Below are 21,312 nucleotides of genomic sequence, written 5' to 3'. Positions count from 1 at the left end.
GACGGGGAAAGAAAGGGAGCGGAAGAAAGAAATCCAAAGAGAAATAGAAAGACAGGAGAGAAAAGAGAAAAGTGTAAAGGGTAGGAAGAGAGAAAGAAAGAAGAGAGAAAAGGAAAAAAGGAAGTTAGAGCAAAAGAAGTTAAAAATACACAGAGAAAGAAAGAAACAAAGAGCAACAAAGGAAGAGAAAAAGAGAGACACGTAGAGTGAAAGAGACAGACAGTGGGAAAAAAGGGGTTGAAAAGAGGGAGAGAGAGAAAAAAAGAAATAAAAGTAGAGTGTCTTTGTCCGAGGCACCTTTCTTTGGCAACAAAGTTGACATATTTCAACCTGCAGCTTGTTTTTCTCTTGCGCTTCTCCGAGTGTTGTCTCGTGGGCCGGATTCAATCCCTTAGCGGGCTTGATTTGTTTGACACCTGTGCTCTAAATGTAGTTTTAATTTTGTGCGCCTGATAGTCTGGTGCGTCTGTCATATGAAACAAAATGTTTGGAGAGGAATATTCTAAGGGTGCCCCTTATAATCAAATGTGCCTTACAGTCCAGAAAATACTAAATTTTTCATTATACTTTTTACATTCAAGTATATGTTTGTGTATTATGTGACAACTCTAGGTTTCTAATTCATTTATATACTGTTAATAAGAATTTTGTCCATTTTTAACGCAACCTGTAAATCATGTTTAACATTTGTATGAAAAAAATAAATATATATGTGTATATTACCACAGAGCTGTGTTATTCCAGGTTGTTCCTCATTTTGTACTCAAGTACATCTGCGTGGTGCTGCTTGAAGAGCTTAATAGGATAAAGAGACACCATTGTTTGCGTTAGAACAGTGAATTTGAACCTGCGTAGTATTAGGAGCAATTGACGCTGTATTATACAGGGTTTGTACGCCCTTTTCATTGCCAAATACAAGCACTTTCAAGAACTTTCAAGCAAATTTTGCAAATTGCAATCCATACCTTCAAAGGAAGAAATCCAGCCCCAATCAAAAGATAGTGTTTTTGTTGTTGGCTTTAATGACTTGAATAAAGTCGTGATCTTGCTGCTAGCACATACTCTGTGCTACTTTGAGCTATTTACACACACGGAAAGGACTCTACAGGTGTTGTGTAATAATAGAGTTCAACATGGAAGGGAAAAAAGAATTCCATGAAAAAAGCAGAAAAGATTAGCCAAATTTGGACTCATTACAATGATATTGATTGCTCTGAAGCAGAGTGTATTCAATCCATTAATCTTAGGCCCAATCCCATTTCTCTCACTCGGCCCTGAGGACCCTCCAGTGAGGTCCCTCGAAGAGGAGTGCCCTCCGCGAGTGAAGTGCAAAGCGGAGATGGCTTGGACAAGACTTGCAAGGTTCCACCCCTGTCCAGGAGATGGCGGTAATATTAATTGGCTGTAGACCTCAGTGACGTATTGGTCTACGTCACATGTAAACAACTCGAGTCTCAACTTGTAGTGTGTCAGTTGGAGAGTTCGTGCAACGTTAAAAATGCCCGCTACTGCTGTGTTATTACCGATTGCCTGAAAGCTCATCATCTTTTCCGTGTCTCCAATAAACGGAGGAGAAATGTGCTATACTGAAGACAGCTTCGGCGCTATGTAGTGCTGATTCATCTTTACAAGGTACGTACACTCATTAAAAAAATGACCCGTTCGGTCAAATACAGTAAAAGTTAACATACAATGCACGTTCACATAATACCTTATGTTTGTGTAGACATAAATGGCAATCTACTTATTAGTATCTTAATGCCATTTTATGACATATAGTAGGGGTCTTTAGTGTGTGACATGATGAAAAGTAAACAAACACAAGAACAGTCCACCTGACCCTTAAGCTGACATAATATCGTCACCAAACTTCCCTGTACGACCCAAAAACCTTGGTTCATAAGGAATTTAATTCAAAAGAGTTGTCATTGGATATAAAAAAGCTCATTTCAACATGTTTTCATGATGCTTACATCATCTATGCCCACATTTATGTCTAAATTGTCTGTTATCTATTGTGTTCCAGAGTGGCTGTCCCATAAGCGTGGACAGGTTGGACAGGAATGTTCCCATCCTGTGCTTATGGTTCGATGTGAAGTCAAAACTCATTCAGGACTTAAGGTTGAGCAAGAAGGTCATGTGGGCCCTGCAGGAGCTGCTAAAGAGGGAACAGGGCCATGGCTGGAGGGCCTATACTGGCTGGCCCACGGTCTGTCCTACCGTGTGGTGTCACGGGTCTTCAGGGTTCCCAGGTCCACGATACACAGAATTGTCCACAGTTAATATGGAATAAATTGCCCAAAAGCCATGTTTTAGGCTTTGGAAGTCAGACCCACATTTGCATTCCGTGCTTTTCTGCATTACTATTCAATAAACATCTTTATTTTGAGTAACACCTTGGTGGTTTATTTCATAATGATGTGAGATACTGTGTGTGAACTATGTGACTGTTGGACAGAAAACAACTACAAATCACTCCAGTTTAAATAATAGTTTACTTTCAGAAAAACAAAATCACATTGGGCCGAAATACATAATAGTAAATAAATAATATGTCACAAATTGTAACAAAAATATACCAATACTTCCATAAAGCTGGAAAACACAAACTGGAACTTCATTGAGTTCTTAATAAAATAAAATATTTTCCTTTTATAAAACAAAGGGAAACATTGCAGGGATGTCACTGTTCTGGAAATTTGTCCACGAGCTTCCCAAAAAGGACGGGAACCGCTCAGTTTTGGCCACAGTTTCCTCGAGCCTTTTCCTCACTCCGGCAGACTCCGCTTTCAAAAAGTCAAGGAGTGTATCGTGCTTCCTTTTTTTTCTGGGTGATTTGGGGTTTGGCGCCGGATTAGAAGATGCCAACGACGTGCCCGTCGGTGTGGATGGCGTGGTAGCTGTGATGGTGGCCAGCTCTTCCACGGGACGTTCTACATTGGCCTTTAGGTTGGGTGGAAAAAACAAGAATTACTTAATGCTTGTGTATTGCACAAAAACAACTGTGTATAGGATGCTCAACAAGTTGATGTGAGAAATTATAGGATGTGTTCTGGATAATTATTTGATAGTGAATAGATACACAAAATTGACATGTTATTCTTATGGCTGTAAGAGCCTTCTATTGGCCAGCATCACATATGCTTTAGAATTGTCTCCACATTTGGACAACATTTTGAAAAGGTAATTAGTTTACTTAATATGTGTTTACAGAGAAGGCAGTGGACTGTGTGATAGTAATTTGTTTCAACTGTATTTCCACGTGAAATTCGGAGACATTACTCATAATGCATGATGAAAACTAATGCATTCTGATCTCACATGAAATAATCATATTGTAAATAAAACACGACACCCGAAATTGTGTGCAGTAAACAAGCGCGTATGTCCAGAACGTTATTCTGACTATGCTCCTTTAGCGACTGGCCATGTACATGTAAAAGCACGACTCGTTTAAGATACAAACAGGGATGGGCTGAACCGTGATTTTCTGCAGTTATCCTACTTTAGAGTTTGTAGCGTGAAGATTATTTTTTGGCAGCTCCCTTGGTAGATTTGTGCACTTCGTAAAGTAGCGATTTTGCGATGTTCATGTTTTAACGCGAAAATACGATTTTCTATTGCATTTACGTCCAACTAAGATATCTCAATACATTTTGTTGCAAATACATGCGTGGTTGTGGAAAACTACTTACATTTGTGCGGTTCCTTTCCGGGCATGTTTGTTGATATTGAGAATTCGCAAAGCCTTCTGGGTAGTCACTTCGCCGCCAAGTGAGGTAGGGAGCCCCCTCGGTCTTGAAGTGGTTACGACATGGTTTGAGGTCACTTCTGCCTCGGACTTGAGAGTATCGGGACACACTCCATTTTCACGTGAACGCGCAAACCGAGTGACTAGGGCACATAGCGAGTGAAAGTGCGAAGAATGGGACTCGGCCTTAGAGAATGCCGATAATGACTTTTTTTACCTCATTTCTCTTTTTGCATGTTTTTCAGAAAATCTGTGTATAAACTGGTTAAAACACATATTTTTATCTTTTATTTATAGCACTGGAGATTTATTATTTTTCATTTATATTTAATTTTTTTGCATTTTCAAGGATTTTGTGTTGTTGTTCTGTTCAATGTGTAAAAAGCTGTATTGCTTTGTATTTTACAAAACCACATTGTTTATCTGTGACTATTTTAATTTATATTTTATGTGTTTTTCAGGGACCCTCTGCGAAACACAAGATTACTAATTAGTAAATAATTTGGTCCCTAAGGTTTTATTATAATAAATAATATATCGCACAAGAAAAAAAAAACTGAGGATCCGTTTGGGAACCAAAAGAGCCTCTTCTCAGTGAGCCGAGCCCAAAGAGCAACTTCTGGAAAAAGAGCAGAGATTCCCATGCCTAGTCTAATAAACCTTATGAATAGGCCACACTGTATTTAAAGCCACCATGTTTAAAATGTAGCAAAAAAGTAGCGTCCTTTTGTGTGGGGTTTACGGTATGTGCCTTGGCTTAGAGCGGGAGTGTTTTTGTGATTTGAAATACCAGCAACCCAGTTATAGGCAATGTTCCCTCTAATTTTCCACGGGTCTGAGCGTTCACAAAAAGTCGGTGAGCAACGCTTGAAACAACAGTGAGCAACCATAATCCCAAGTGTGGCAAGATAATTAATTATCAAACATGTCCAAAACTTGACATCACGTTACATTTTGCTGAGTTTCCGGCAATGCAAAATTATATTTCTCTTTCAAATAAATTGACTCATGTACTACAGGGAGTGCAGAATTATTAGGCAAGTTGTATTTTTGAGGATTAATTTTATTATTGAACAACAACCATGTTCTTAATGAACCCAAAAGTCTCATTAATATCAAAGCTGAATATTTTGGAAGTTGGAGTGGGGCTTTTTTAGTTTTAGCTATTTTAGGAGGATATCTGTGTGTGCAGGTGACTATTACTGTGCATAATTATTAGGCAACTTAACAAAAAACAAATGTATACCCATTTCAATTATTTATTTTCATCAGGGAAACCAATATAACAGCTCAACATTCACAAATATACATTTCTGACATTCAAAAACATAACAAAAGCAAATCAGTGACCAATATAGCCACTTTTCTTTGCAAGGACACTCAAAAGCCTGCCATCCATGGATTCTGTCAGTGCTTTGATCTGTTCACGATCAACATTGCGTGCAGCAGCAACCACAGCCTCCCAGACACTGTTCACATAGGTGTACTGTTTTCCCTCCTTGTAAATCTCACATTTGATGAGGGACCACAGGTTCTCTATGGGGTTCAGATCAGGTGAACAACGAGGCCATGTCATTAGTTTTTCTTCTTTTAGACCCTTTCTTGCCAGCCACGCTGTGGAGTACTTGGATGCGTGTGATGGAGCGTTGTCCTGCATGAAAATCATGTTTTTCTTGAAGGATGCGGACTTCTTCCTGTACCACTGCTTGAAGAAGGTGTCTTCCAGAAACTGGCAGTAGGACTGGGAGTTGAGCTTGAGTCCATCCTCAACCCGAAAAGGCCCCACAAGCTCATCTTTGATGATACCAGCCCATACCAGTACCCCACCTCCACCTTGCTGGCGTCTGAGGCGGACTGGAGCTCTCTGCCCTTTACCGATCCAGCCACGGGCCCATCCATCTGGCCCATCAAGACTCACTCTCATTTCATCAGTCCATAAAACCTTAGAAAAATCCGTCTTGAGATTTTTCTTGGCCCAGTCTTGACCTTTCAGCTTGTGTGTCTTGTTCCGTGGTGGTCGTTTTTCAGCCTTTCTTACCTTGGCCATGTCTCTGAGTATTGCACACCTTGTGCTTTTGGGCACTCCAGTGATGTTGCAGCTCTGAAATATGGCAAAACTGGTGGCAAGTGGCATCTTGGCAGTTGTACGCTTGACTTTTCTCAGTTCACGGGCAGTTATTTTGCGCCTTGGTTTTTCTACACGCTTCTTGCGACCCTGTTGACTATTTTGAATGTAACGCTTGATTGTTCGATGAGCACGCTTTAGAAGCTTGGCAATTTTAAGAGTGCTGCATCCCTCTGCAAGATATCTCACTATTTTTGACTTTTCAGAGCCTGTCAAGTCCCTCTTCTGACCCATTTTGCCAAAGGAAAGGAAGTTGCCTAATAATTATGCACACCCGATATAGGGTGTTGATGTCATTAGACCACACCCCTTCTCATTACAGAGATGCACATCACCTGATATGCTTAATTGGTAGTAGGCTTTCGAGCCTATACAGCTTGGAGTAAGACAACATGCATAAAGAGGATGATGTGGTCAAAATACTCATTTGCCTAATAATTCTGCACTCCCTGTATTGCAAAGGTTGTATGGCCTACAAACGTTGTTTATTCTTACAATTCTTTCACAAGATATCCATTTCTTTTTATTTCCTGGTATATTTTGTCGCATAATATTAACATTTTTGGGGGCTTATTTAGTCGGTTGTAAGATACTGAACTGTACTTAATCACATTTTTTAGTGGAAGTACAATGTTGGCAACAAGATTCACTTGATATAATTGGAAATTATTTGAATGAAACACAAACTTTTTCTTCTTTTTTTCCGTGGTTTTTTTTCTACTTTTTTAAAAATTCATTTAAAAAAAATCTCATTGTTATTTTTTCCCGAGCAGTTATTTTTTTCTTTTTGTTCTCTATTACTTTTTTCCTACATTTCTTTCTTTTTTTTCTGGCTTTTTTTTCAAAATGTTTCCTTTTTTTTCTCTCTTCTTTTTGTTTCTTTTTTTCTTAACTTTTTCACTACTTTTTCATTTTGGTATTTTTTTTTCTTTTTTGTTCTATTCCCCCATTCCTTTAAGTCATTTTGTGCATAATTTTACATAATATTTGGTCATGTTGGGATTAAAGAAGCAAAAACAACCTGAAGAGCCGTTTGGGACCCGAAAGAGACGGTTCCTTTTAGTGAGCCGAGCCGAAGAAGCCGGTTCTCGACAAACTCTACTGACTATACTTTTCAACTTCGTTCGACATTGACTTCAAAATACCGCATTTAGGACACATTGTCAGGGGAACCCGTGTATTTTTACCTTCATGCACTATAACTTTGACTTAAGTCGCTTCTTAATTAGTAATTTTGAGCCCTCATTTTTGTGCGCTGGCTAGATTTTCTTGTGCACTGAGAATGTGCGAGCAGTGCGCAATTGCGCACGCGCGCAGCTTAGAGGGAACACTGGATATAGGTGAGTCCATCGCCCGTAACATTAAGCTTAGCACTCCAGCCATGGTTCTGAGTATTTCTAGGCCCAGAGCACTGGACTTTGAGGCTAACTTAAGGGAATTGACTAGCAAACTTAAGACAACAGGGCAGGGCTAGGTACAATGATATAGTCATTCACATCAGCTACATTGATACTAGGATGAGGCAATCTGAAGTTACAAAGTCAAATATAGCTAGGACTTGTAATCTTGCCAGAAAGATTAGTCAACTGTTATTTCTCCTGTTACTCCACCTGTCTACGATTTGCCTGGGGTGTGAAATCTGGGCCGCACCAGTCGCCATGAGGCTTGGTCTCCAGATCCTACCTCTCTGATAGGACGCACTGTGTTAAATATGGTAAAATTACATCTGAGCCCTTTAGTGTTTACTTGTGGTGTTCCGCAGGGTTCAATACTTGGCCCCCTTCTTTTCAACATTTACATGCTTCCATTAGGTGATATTGTTCGCAAGTATAATATCAGTTTCCATTGCTATGCAGATGACACTCAACTATATCTTGCAATGGAGGAATTTGCCACATTAAACTGTGGTAATGTTGAGGCCTGCCTCATTGAGATAAAAGAATGGATGTCACTCATTTTCTGGGGCCTTAACTTGAAAAGACCGAAATGTTAGTTATTGGTCCATCTAAATGCCGTGACTTTTTCTCAAAAACTGCTCTTAACATTGACAAATGTACTATCACCCAGATTGACTCAGTCAAAAATTTAGGTGTCATATTTGACCCCAATCTGTCCTTTCAAACACACGTGAAGAATATTACTACAACAGTTTTCTTCCATCTTCGCAACATTGCTAAAATTCGTCCTATGCTGTCACAGTCAGATGCGGAGATTATAATTCACGCGATTGTTACTTCCCGTCTCGATTACTGTAATGCACGACTCTCCGGTCTCCTGAAGTCAGCTGGTACAAAATGCTGCAGCGAGGCTTTTAACTAAGACAAGAAAGTTTGATCACATTACCCCGATTTTAGCTAACCTGTATTGACAATATCTCTGTACTATTTGTAATTGCAACATCCATTGCAGCCTGGTCATCCTGAAAGGGGGATTACCACATGTGCGGTCCCTTCTCAAGGTTTCTTCATTTTCCTCATGTTGAGATTTTTGAGTTTTTCAATGCCCTCATATTGGTTTTAGATCAGGGGATGGTGTAATACTAGTCTGAAATAATAGTCTGTGCAATAACCTGTGCAGCCCTTTGAGACTCTTTGTGACTAAGGGCTATACAAATAAAAATGACTTGACACATATCTTTCAGATTTAATTTCCCCCTATGTTCCGGTCCGGAGCCTTTGCTCTGAAAACGCTGGTCTACTAGTGATCCCAAAAGCCAAGAAGAGATCTGCAGGTTCGCGAGCGTTCTCCTTTTGGGCCTCAGTGCTGTGGAATGCTCTTCCCCCTGAGATTCGGTCTGCAAACTCAGTGCCATCCATCCATCCATTGTCTTCCGCTTATCCGAGGTCGGGTCGCGGGGGCAGCAGCGTTAAAAGGGAAGCCCAGACGTCCCTATCCCCAGCCACTTCCTCCAGCTCATCCGACGGGACCCCGAGGCGTTCCCAAGCCAGCCGAGAGACATACTCTCTCCAACGCGTCCTGGGCCGCCCCCGGGGCCTCCTGCCGGTGGGATATGCCCGGAACACCTCCCGAGGGAGGCGTCCAGGAGGCATCCTTATTAGATGCCCGAGCCACCTCAACTGGCTCCTCTCAACGCGGAGGAGCAGTGGCTCTACTCCGAGTCCCTCCCGGATGACTGAGCTTCTCACCCTATCTCTAAGGGAGAACCCAGCCACCCTGCGGAGGAAACTCATTTCGGCCGCTTGTATCCGGGATCGAGTTCTTTCGGTCATGACCCAAAGTTCATGACCATAGGTGAGGGTAGGAACGTAGATCGACTGGTAGATCGAGAGCTTTGCCTTTCGGCTCAGCTCCCTCTTCACCACGACAGACCGGTACAGGGTCCGAATGACGGCAGACGCTGCACCGACCCGTCTGTCGATCTCCCGTTCCATCTTACCCTCACTCGTGAACAAGACCCCAAAATACTTGAACTCCTCCACTTGGGGCAAGACCTCCTCCCCGACAGGGAGGGAGCATACCACCCTTTTCCGACTGAGAACCATGGTCTCGGACTTGGAGGTGCTGATCCCCATCCCGGCCGCTTCACACTCGGTTGCGAATCGCTCCAGCGAGAGCTGAAGATCACGGGCTGAGGAAGCCAACAGCACCATGTCATCTGCAAAAAGCAGTGACGCAATGCTGAGGCCCCCAAACCGGACTCCATCCCCGCCAAGGCTGCGCCTAGAAATTCTGTCCATAAAAATTATGAACAGAATCGGTGACAAAGGGCAGCCCTGGCGGAGCCCAACCCTCACCGGGAACGAATCCGACTTATTGCCGGCAATGCGGACCAGACTCTGGCACCGGGCATACAGGGACCGCACAGCCCGGATAAGACTGTGCGGTACCCCATACTCCCGAAGCACCCCCCACAGGGCCTCCCGAGGAACACGGTCGAATGCCTTCTCCAAGTCCACAAAACACATGTAGACCGGACAGGCAAACTCCCATGCACCCTCAAAGACCCTGAAGAGTGTATAGAGCTGGTCCAGTGTTCCACGGCCAGGACGAAAACCACACTGTTCCTCCTGAATCCGAGATTCGACTTCCTGGCGGACCCTCCTCTCCAGTACCCCTGAATAGACCTTACCAGGGAGGCTGAGAAGTGTGATTCCCCTGTAGTTGGAACACACTCTCCGGTCCCCCTTCTTAAAGACGGGAACCACCACCCCAGTCTGCCAGTCCAGAGGCACTATCCCCGATGTCCACGCGATGTTGCAGAGGCGCGTCAACCATGACACGCCCACAACATCCAGAGCCTTAATGAAGTCTGGGCGGATCTCATCGACCCCCGGGGCCCTGCCACCAAGGAGTTTTTTGACAACCTCGGTGACTTCAACCCCAGTGATACGAGAGCCCAACCCAGAGTCCTCAGGCTCTGCTTCCCCAGAGGAAGACGTGCCGGTGGAATTGAGGAGGTCTTCGAAGTACTCCGCCCACCGATTCACAACGTCCCGGGTCGAGGTCAGCAGCGCCCCATCGGCACTATACACAGTGTCGATGGCACACCGCTTCCTCCCCCTAAGACGTTGGATGGTGGACCAGAATTTCCTCGAAGCCGTTCGGAAGTCGGCTTCCATGGCCTCGCCAAACTCCTCCCATGCCCGAGTTTTTGCCTCGGCAACCGCCAAAGCCGCATTCCGCTTGGCCAGCCGATACCTGCCAGCTGCTTCCAGAGTCCCACAGGCCAGGAAGGCCCGATAAGACTCCTTCTTCAGCTTGACGGCATCCCTCACCGCCGGTGACCACCAACGGGTCTGAGGGTTGCCACCGCGGCAGGCACCGACAACCTTGCGGCCACAGCTCCGATCAGCCGCCTCGACAATGGAGGCGCGGAACATGGTCCACTCGGACTCAATGTCCCCCGCCTCCCTCGGGACATGGGCGAAGTTCTGCCGGAGGTGTGAATTGAAACTTCTTCTGACAGGAGATTCTGCCAGCCGTTCCCAACAGACCCTCACAACACGCTTGGGTCTGCCGGGTCGGGCCGGCATCTTCCCCCACCACCGAAGCCAACTCACCACCAGGTGGTGATCAGTTGACAGCTCCGCCCCTCTCTTCACCAGAGTGTCCAGAACATGCGGCCGCAGGTCCGACGAAACGATGACAAAGTCGATCATCGAACTACGGCCTAGGGTGTCCTGGTGCCAAGTGCACATATGGACACCCTTATGTCTGAAAATGGTGTTCATTATGGACAGACCATGACGAGCACAGAAGTCCAATAACGAAACACCACTCGGGTTCAGGTCAGGGGGGCCGTTCTTCCCAATCACGCCCTTCCAGGTCTCACTGTCATTGCCCACGTGAGCGTTGAAGTCTCCCAGCAGTACGAGGGAGTCCCCAGGGGGCGCGCTCTCAAGCACACCCTCTAAGGACCCCAAGAAGGGTGGGTACTCCGAACTGCTATTTGGTGCATAAGCACAAACAACAGTCAGGACCCGTCCCCCCACCCGAAGGCGGAGGGAGGCTACCCTCTCGTCTACCGGGGTGAACCCCAAAGTACAGGCGCCGAGCCGTGGAGCAATTAATATGCCCACACCGGCTCTGCGCCTCTCACCACGGGCAACTCCAGAGTGGAAGAGAGTCCAACCCCTCTCGAGAGGACTGGTACCAGAGCCCAAGCCGTGCGTAGAGGTGAGTCCGACTATATCTAGTCGGAATTTCTCAACCTCACGCACGAACTCGGGCTCCTTCCCTGCCAGAGAGGTAACGTTCCATGTCCCAAAAGCCAGTTTCTGTAGCCGGGGATCGTCGCGCCAAGGACACCTCCCTTGGCTGCTACCCAGCTCTCTGCGCACCCGACCCCTTTGGCCCCTCCTACAGGTGGTGAGCCCATGGGAAGAGGGTCCCACGTCGTCCCCTCGGGCTGTGCCCGGCGGGCCCCCTTGGGTAAGGGTCCGGCCACCAGGCGCTCGCCAGCGGACCCCACTTCCAGGCCTGGCTCCAGAAGGGGGCCCCGGTAACCCGCGTCCGGGCGAGGGAAATCGAGGACCTAAGTTTTCTCTCATCATTAGGGGTCTTCTGATCTGCGTTTTGTCTGGCCACTCACCTAGGACCTGTTTGCCATGGGTGACCCTACCAGGGGCTTAAAGCCCCCGACAACATAGCTCCTAGGATCATTGGGACACACAAACTCCTCCACCACAATAAGGTAGCAGATCAAGGAGGAGCAACTCAGGAGGAACTGTTTAAATCTAGGTTTTAAACACACTTATATTCTATAACTTTTGAATGACCTATATTTCTTGTTGACAATATCTCTGTTATTTTTTTATTGCAACATCCATTGCAGCCTGGCCATCATGGAAGGGGATTACTTTATGTGCAGTCCCTTCTCAAGGTTTCTTCATTTTTCTCATGTTGAGAATTTTGAGTTTTTCCTTGCCATCATTTTGGTTTTAAATCAGGGGATGGTGTAATAATAGACTGTGGTTTGCGATAATCTGTTGTCTGTGCAGGCCTTTGAGACTCTTGGTGATTAAGGGCTACACAAATAAACATGACTTGCCTGAATATTAAATCACTTGCTTCCAAAGCTTTCCTTGTGATTGATCTCATTAGTGGTCACAATCTTAAACTAATTAACCTTTGTGAGACCGGGTTGAAACCAAATGAGTTTGTATACCTAAATGAGGCTTCACCCCCTAATTTTGTGAGTTTGCATGCAGAACAGCCTTGCAAAAAGGTGGTGTTGCTCTTATAATGAAAAGCATGATAAAACTTTCTACCAGGTACTCTACTGTGTTTAAAACATTTGAAGCGCTCGTTATGAGGGACACTATGTCACCATCTATTTATGTTGTAGTTGTGTATCGCCAACTGGACCAGACTCAAATTTTTGGGAAGAATTTACAGAACTGTTAACCATTTTAGTAACTTATGCAAACAGAGTCATAATTATGGGTTATTTTAATTCTTACATTAAATCCCAAATTCACTTATGCTGGCTTTTCAGTCACTGATTGATACGTTTGGTTTAAATCAAATAGTCAATGTGCACACCCGGGCTGCAACAACTAATTGATTGAAATCAACTATTAAAAGCTTTGGCAACGACTTACAGCATCGATTTATTAGTCAGCACTTTTAATAAATGCAAATAGGAGCGCATGCTTGTAGTACCCGTTTAGTCCAGCAAAGGGAACCCTAAGACTGTATTTGCACTAGGTCATTTACAGACAAATCAAAATGTATTTTACATTTTATAGCACTTTTCAGATCCTAAAATTCGTCTAAATGTGCTATATGAAAACAGTAAATTAACAATAGGCATTGCAGTTATAAATAGATAAAGAAATATATTTGACCAAAAAACCCTTTATGGGCAGCACGGCGGCGCAGTGGTAAGCGCGTGTGCGGCACAGTTCTGAGGTCGTGGGAACCTCCTGCGTGGGTTCAAATCCAGCTAAAGGCCTTACTGTGCGGAGTTTGTATGTTCTCCCCGTGCTTGCGTGGGTTTCCTCCGGGCACTCCGGTTTCCTACCACATTCCAAAGACATGCATTTCAGGTGAATTGGCCGGTTCAAATTGTCCCTAGGTGTGACTGAGCGAGTGAGTTGTCTGTCCCCGTGTTCCCTGCAATTGGCTGGCAACCGGTTCAGGGTGTCCCCTGCCCACTGCCCGGAGATGGCTGGGATGGGCTCCAGCCCCCCCGCGACCCTAATAAGGATAAGCGGTACGGCTGATGAGATGAGATGAGATGAAAAAAAACCTTTATATAATACAGTTTATTAGTTTGCCTTACGTGGATTAGGGGACATACACGTAAGAGCAATATAGAATTGGGATTGATAGATCCATGAAGAGAGAATGGATTTGATTAAAGAAGAAAGTTATTAGAATTGTACATAACACAAGTTATAAAAAAATACAGTTTATAAAACCCAACATGTTAAAATTTGAAGATATATTGTCACTGGAATTCCTGCTATTAGCATATTAAGCAAGTAAAAAGAAAATCATATTTTACGAATTTTGGATGAACATACTAGAGACAATGACTAAATCAAGAGTTTCTTTAGATATTAAATGTTATACAAGTCACTAGCAATACTATTACAAGTTTTAAACGTCATGTATTTGTTTTCTAATTTTCTGTTTTCTTGTTTTTTGCACTTAAAAGCTTTGGCTTCAGCCTACTTCCTAAGGGTACATGTCTAAGAGCTGTACACTAAGACCTCGGTTATTGCGGTTAATGGGGATAAAAACCACCCGCGATAAGTAAAAATCCGTGAAGTAGCGGCGCACCTTCGAAAAAAAAAAAAAAAAAAGATTTTTTTTTTTAACCACTACAGACCGCGAAGCTCTGAAGCCGAACCGCGAAGTAGCGAGGTCCCACTGTATTTGCGCCGCACCGCAGGTGCCGTTCGGTCGCTCCTGCGAGCGAGCCCCTAACCCGCGGCGCGTGTACTTTCGGGCGCGATACGCACGGCACCGCGACAAGCCGAGCGGGTCAGGCGCTCGGCGCGGGGGCTGGCGCCTCCCGCCCGGGCCGCGATGGCTCTACATGGCGCTACACGGCCCTGGATGGCTCCGGCCGACGAACGGGCGGCCGCGGGGGATAGGGGTAGCTGGGGCGACCTGTAGGGTTAGGGGGGGCGGTGAAGCGGAAGCCGCACCGAAACCGCGCGCTGGGAAACGAGAACAGCGCGCTCGTTTCTAGGGTCGTCGGCCGAGGGGCATTCCCGCAAAAAGTGAAAATCTGCAAAGTAGCGACGCAGACCGCGAAGCTCTGAAGCTGCGAACGTCGAACCACGAAGTAGCGAGGTCCCACTGTATTATTGTAATAAATATTAAGCCACAAACAAACAAACTTTCGACAAAGTACTCACATTCCCCTCCGATGTTGCCTCTTTTTTTCTCCACTTTATAAATACATATCTCACACATATGCAGGCTTAAAGCATACATTTGTATGTTTTTTCTTACTTGTTAAGCTATTTGACAAACACTTGGATTTTTGTTTGGTTTTATATATTAGAATATTCTGTTGTTTTGTGCGTTATTTTTTCAAATTTCAATCTATGCAAAAAAGATCATTTTTAAAATAAAAATTAAAAAATCCCATTCATTGATTAAACGAATAAATAATGGACTGATTCAGCGATTATTATTATCAAAATAATCATTAGTTGTAGCCCACGTGCCCACTCATACGCCTTGTTCAACTGAGGAAACTAGGTCACTCAAACAAGGTTGCAGGAAACTTTAAAGGAAACGGCGCACTACAAAGCTTGATGTTTGCAAGTATGGTGTGACAACTTGCAGAATTATAAAGTAGCTAAAGCAAAAGCATCAAATCACTAGGATTATTGCTGTACAAAAAAAATCTGAAGATGTAGTTTGACACAATGGCATAATAGTTTTACTTATTCTGCCCATGACTTTATCATAATTCTTTAATATAAAAGATTCTACTCATCTGAGAAGAAATTTTGAATGAACATTGTGCAACTTCGTTCTACCTTAAAGATTCGGAAGTAATTGAATGCTTCCGTGTCTGCAGCTGTTCAGAAATGTTTTCCAACTTTAGTGATGTCTCCCTTGTTAGTCTTACACAGATGGTTGGTAAGGCCAAACAAACTACTTGCCTGCTTGACCCATTTCCGGTTTCACTGGTGAAAGTTATGTTTGAGATCTTAGGACCTTCAGTTTTAAATATTATTAGGATATCACTCTTCTTGAGTATTGTTTCAGTAGCCTTTAAGTCTGCTGTCATTAAACCCATTCTTAAGCGACTTAACCTTAACCTGTAATTATGGGCGAATGTAAATTCTACCATATCTAACAAAATTACTGAAAAAAGTTTTTAAACAGCAGCTGAATGCATATGTCACATTTGGAGTTCCACAAGTCTCTGTACTTGGTCCCCTTCTTTTTATAATTGATATGCTCCCGCCTGGTGAAATTATTTGCAAGTATATTAGTTTCCATTGCTATGCAGATGACACTCAAGTGTCTCTGCCACTGAAGACAACTGTTCTGTTAATGTGTGGAAATTTGGAGGCCTGCCTTACTGACATATAAAGATGGATGTTACTTAATTTCTTGCGCCATACCCATAAGATTGTTGGCCCAGCTTATTGCCGTGCCTTGTTCTTAACATTGCTCTGAACCTTGACAAATGTAATATCACTCAAAGTGATTCGGTCAAAAATCTACATGTAATTTTAAAAATCTTAATCTGTCCTTTCAGTTACACGTGACAAGTATAACTAGAATAGCTTTCCTCCACCTTTGTGATATTGTGAAAATTTGCCAAACGCTGTCGAAATCAGACGCAAAGATTATAATTCATGCCTTTATTAACTTTCGGCTTGATTACTGTAATGCATTGCTTCTGCACAGATCCTCCCCTTGGAAAACGCTGGTCTACTTGATACTTTGAGAGCCAAGAAGGAGTCTGCAGGCTTAAGAGCGTTCTCCATCCGGGACACGGTGCTATGGAATGCTCTACCTAATGAGATAAGCTCAATTCGTTTTAAGCTTTCTCAAATCTCTTGAATGATAGGGTAACAGATCTGTATTCTGGATATGTAATGATCTCTGGTCTACATCCATGGTGTAAAGCCACATAGTTTCAATAGAGAAGAAAAGAACATTTTGATTGAACTGTACAAAAATATATTTAATTTGTTCAATTAAGTAGTCTTATCTACATGTGTTTGAGTTTTACCACAATCTAATTATGTTGAAATGCATTACACAAGGGAATAGAATTTTTAGGTTAACAAAATTTTTTTAACATGTCAATTAAATCATTAATTGACCATAAAAAATAAACGATCATGCCCTTCCGAACAGTCAATCAATAAAGAATTGAATAGTAATCCTACTGAGTTAACCTGGGCCGAATGACAGTCAATGGCTTCCTTCCCATGATCAAAAACACATAAGAACTTCAAGATCAAGGAATCATTGACGACATTTGCAGTTTCAAGTATTTCAGTCATTTATCTCTTACCAGACTCCCCAGATAAACAGATGATCCAAATGCCAAACCCACTCGTAGCCAGTTTGGAGAACTGGTGTCACGCTTCACACTTGTAAACATAGTCCTAGACCCAACTGAAAACACAATGGCAAACATTAATACATTTTGGAAGTCAAAACACACACATGCACACACACGCACAAACCCTTTTTTTCTATGTTCATAAATGTTGCAAATGATCTGTGCTCTTAAAATAAAAAGCCTAAGGAAAACTCTGGAAAAGGCAAAAACTGACATCTTTAGCATCCCATTAATTCAGAGACAGGGAATACAGAACGGCGGGTGACTGGTCAGCGCACAGCCCCACAGTGCAGAGGTCCATGGCTTAATTCAAACGAAATCTGTGGGTGTTGATTTAATTCAGAATTAATTTTCAACTAAAAAAAAATCAAGTCATGTTTAAAAACAAATTCAAATGAGATCAATTTTGTGCTACAATTTCAAAATATGCAAAAAAAAATTCATCACCTATGTTAGTCTTCTTTGCAAGACAGAATGATGAATGAAAGTGTAAAAAAATATGTGGGTTTTTATTGTATTTATACTTTTTGCATTTTTTGTGTGCATTCTCCTATTTATAAATAGTTAGAAAAATATTTAAAGTATTTTAATCCATACTTGCTGAGGTACACCACAGGCCATTGTGCCCCTACTACCCTACTGGTTAAGAGATTCAACCAACCATCCAACCAATCATTAACTCATAAAGGATGCATTTTAGTTGTAAAATCAGTATCCATACACAGCTTCATTAACACTTGGAATTTAAAAAATTAAACCATCAACTCCATGTTCCCATGTAAATTACTGTAAGGTAATATAACACATTTTCTGTGAGACCTTGTCTCGTGTGCCCCAGGAAACTGCCTAAACTTATCTTTCCAAAAAGCATGCCATTGTTTAGTATTGTTGCTTTATTCTAGTGATCAGCTGAGTAACTAACATTTGTTGCAGGTGTTATTGTTGCCTGTGCAGTCCTTTTGAACATTTTTTGATTAAGCGCTACCCAAATAAATGTGTCTTGACTTGACTACTAGTATATCATTCAATATAGTAATTATCTGCTCACATGGTGATACATTATAGAGCCCTTTCCGTATTGGTAAACAAGTGTGAAGTAGCCACTTAACAAGCTGCGTCCACATTGTCGTGAGCAAGTGGGACGTCGCCAAGCAACGTAGCTAAAGCACATTGTTGATCCTTGCATTAGTAAGTGTTTCAGCATTAAAAAATCCACTTCAACAATGCTTTTGAAAATGAAATTTTCCTCTGGAAATCGCAAGCGAATGGTATTTGTTCAAATACACAAAACAGCTGGTTTGGTAATTGAGACTCTAGAAATGTAACTCAACATACAAAACTTCCCTGACTATTCAAAACTTATACACCCACTCTGCTGTTTTGGCTCAACAATGTACACGCATCCTGTGGTGATCCGTTGATATATAGGCTGAAAAAGGGGTCTAATTTTAAAGACCCAATTTGTAATATTTGACCACTACATGACACTATATTGTCTAATGCGAACGAAAACCAGTGCCACAGAGCACAGCATAGCAGCAAGTTGCCAGACAAACATGGCGGCATAGGATTCCACTATGTGAAAGAAGTACAAATGTATATATATTATATATTTTAATTACCAGTGGTATGATAGTTCAGGTATTTTCCCTAACATTCAAATCAAGTTTGCTTTTCTGAATACTAGGAGTCACTATTATACACTGTCTAATTAATGACTTATTTAAGCCGTTCAATATTACACAGCAAAAACAATTATAATACATATGAACTCTTGGATATAGTTTTGCTGATTTTAATTATGATTTCTACCCCCTCCTCTTGCGCAAAAAGGTTGGGAAACACTGCTTTAGTGCATACACATAGCCACATAATTGTTAGAATGGCATCCCTGCAATAAGATTAATATTCCAGAATAGGGTGATACATTGCCTTTGCACACGTATGCATACTACAAAACGTTAAGAAAAATAAACGGCTTATTTCCTCAAATTAAGTTTAGGGACATCACCGACATGAACCAATTTTTACACTTCGTGAATGCTAAGCTAAGGTCAAACGAAACTGTATTAACACTCATTCCCGGCACTCGACGCCCCCGTGTCCAACAAAAAAACGTCAGTATTAAAATCGCAAATCAATTCACTAACCTCTTTGGACAAGATAAGATAGAGGGAGTAATGTAGCCATACTCATGTCTTTAGTTTCCCTTGAAGCGCTCTAAAATAGTTAGGTATTGGTGAAGCAGAGACAAAATATGCGTAATGATGGGGGGCAGTAATGGGCCAAATGGTAGATAGCAACTCCTGTTGAACTCGAAGAAGAATAAGAGGAAGAAGCGTTGAGTTTTCCAACACGGTTAAAGGAGTGTGTGGGCGAGTTGTTAGACGTTTGACTGGCAATGGCAGACAAAACTCAGATCCAAGAAGCTATTAAAGCACAAGGTGACATAGTGCGACGAATGAAGTCCGAGAAGGCTGACAAAGAGCAGGCAAGCTTTATGTTGATTTTTAATGTACTTCTATTACAAAGTGTGCCCATATGTCGCAGGAATGCATGAAGACGTGGACTAAATAACTTGCGACGATTGCCGATTTTATTAAGATTGAATGTTTTTATTTACAAGTACTTTTTAAATAGGTTTCTTCCGAATATGGTTCATTCTTTGGAGAGTGTACATGCTGCAAAACGGCGCTCATTAATTTTTGTCGATGATAGCTACCATTTATGCTATTAGCCTCCCTACATATAAAATGACAGTCATTTTGTTCAACTCCGGGATCCAGTATATTACTTACAAAATAGATGCATCTCGAGTTGCAATATATTGTCATAATACATAACCTGGACTTACGCTTCAGTACCCTTTTCTTTAAAGCCAAAGTGTGTGACCACAAGATCTGCGTTTTTCACCTACTGTGCCATGAGACCTTGTCTAGTGTGCTACTGAAAATTGCTAAATTTTATCTTTGCAATTACTCATGCCATTTTCAGTATTTTATTTCTTCCGTTGATCAGATGAGTAAATAACATTCCTTCCACGTGTTTTATTTTTTTGTATACTAGTTATTTGCACATGTAGGATTACAAGAAAATACTGGACTGTCTCAGAAAATTAGAATATTGTGATAAAGTTCTTTATTTTCTGTAATGCAATTAAAAAAACAAAAATGTCATACATTCTGGATTCATTACACATCAACTGAACTATTTAAAGCCTTTTATTATTTGAATATTGCTGATTTTGGCTTACAGCTGAAAAGAACTCAAAAATCCTATCTCAAAATATTAGAATACTTCCTCAGACCAAGTAAAAAAAATAATTTTATAACAGCAAAACTAAATCAAACATTTGAAAATGTCCATTGATGCACTCAGTACTTGGTTGGGAATCCTTTTGCACGGATTACTGCATCAATCCGGCGTGGCATGGAGGCAATCAGCCTGTGGCATTGCTGAGGTGTTATTGATGCCCAGGATGCTTCGATAGCGGCCTTCAGCTCATTTGCATTTGTAGGTCTGGTGTCTTTCATCTTCTTCTTAACTATACCCCACAAATTCTCGATGGGGTTCAGGTCAGGGGAATTAGCAGGCCAATCAAGGACAGTGATGCCATGGTCAGTGCACCAGTTACTGGTGGTTTTGGCACTGTGGGCAGGTGCCAGATCATGCTGGAAAATGAAATCCTCATCTCCATAGAGCTTTTCAGCAGATGGAAGCATGTAGTGCTCTAAAATCTCTTGGTACACAGTTGCATTTACTGTGGACTTGATGAAACACAGTGGACAAACACCAGCAGCTGACATGGCTCCCCAAACCATTGCTGACTGTGGGAACTTCACACTGGATTTCAAGCAACTTGGATTTTGCTCCTCTCCAGCCTTTCTCCAGACTCTGGCGCCTTGACTTCCAAATGAAATGCAAAACTTGCTTTCGTCCGAAAAGAGGACTTTGGACCACTCTGCAACTGTCCAGTGCTTCTTCTCCATAGCCCAAGTCAGACGCTTCTTCCGTTGTCTTGAGTTCAGAAGTGGGTTGACCATGGGAATACGGCTATTGTAGCCCATTTCCCGGACACGTCTGTGAACTGTGGCTTTTGATACCTGGACTCCAGCTTCAGCCCACTGTCTTTGAAGCTCCCCCAAATTCTGGAAGCGGCTCTTCTTCACAATTTTGTTAAGGCTGCGGTCATCTCTCTTGGTTGTGCAGCGTTTCTGGCCACATTTTTCCCTTCCAACAGACTTTTTGTGGATATGCTTTGAAACTGCACTCTGTGAACAGCCTGCTCTTTGAGAAATTTCTTTTTGTGTCTTACCCTCCTGATGGAGGGTATCAATGATGGTCCTCTGGACAGCAGTCAGATCAGCAGTCTTCCCCATACTTGTCATTTAGTTTACTGAACCAAGCTGAGTGTTTTTA

At 42.5% G+C, this 21,312-nt stretch overlaps 2 protein-coding genes and 1 long non-coding RNA gene across 6 annotated transcripts in view; 2 read left to right on the top strand and 1 right to left on the bottom strand.

Moving 5' to 3' along the window:
* The window catches only part of ndufc1 (NADH:ubiquinone oxidoreductase subunit C1), a 36,273-nt gene extending 16,961 nt beyond the window's left edge, over window positions 1-19,312 (bottom strand). The window contains exons 1-3 of one of the 2 annotated variants that reach the window (XM_088344065.1): window positions 19,044-19,302; window positions 16,843-16,946; window positions 724-795 (exon numbers count right to left, since the gene is read on the bottom strand). In XM_088344065.1, the coding sequence (XP_088200191.1) occupies window positions 736-795; window positions 16,843-16,946; window positions 19,044-19,089 (210 nt within the window). In that variant the 5' untranslated portion in view covers window positions 19,090-19,302 and the 3' untranslated portion in view covers window positions 724-735. Of the gene's footprint in view, window positions 1-723; window positions 796-16,842; window positions 16,947-19,043 lie in introns of both variants that reach the window. The other variant, XM_088344066.1, reaches the window with a different exon arrangement.
* On the top strand, window positions 1,244-2,393 carry LOC148359058 (uncharacterized). The gene is made up of 2 exons (XR_015851336.1): window positions 1,244-1,632; window positions 2,027-2,393. It is a non-coding gene; the product is annotated as an uncharacterized LOC148359058 (long non-coding RNA).
* hars (histidyl-tRNA synthetase) overlaps window positions 19,194-21,312 on the top strand; it is a 57,967-nt gene continuing 55,848 nt past the window's right edge. The window contains exon 1 of one of the 3 annotated variants that reach the window (XM_088344064.1): window positions 19,194-19,384. In XM_088344064.1, the coding sequence (XP_088200190.1) occupies window positions 19,295-19,384 (90 nt within the window). In that variant the 5' untranslated portion in view covers window positions 19,194-19,294. The remainder of the gene's footprint in view (window positions 19,385-21,312) is intronic. The other 2 variants (XM_088344062.1, XM_088344063.1) reach the window with 2 other exon arrangements.

This window comes from Urocampus carinirostris, chromosome 9 (assembly GCF_059441175.1).
Source record: "Urocampus carinirostris isolate Australia breed hairy pipefish chromosome 9, RoL_Ucar_1.0, whole genome shotgun sequence".
NCBI classification, from domain to species: Eukaryota; Metazoa; Chordata; class Actinopteri; order Syngnathiformes; family Syngnathidae; genus Urocampus; species Urocampus carinirostris.
Note: the sequence above shows the minus strand (reverse complement) of the source record. Positions and strands in the feature narration are given on the sequence as shown.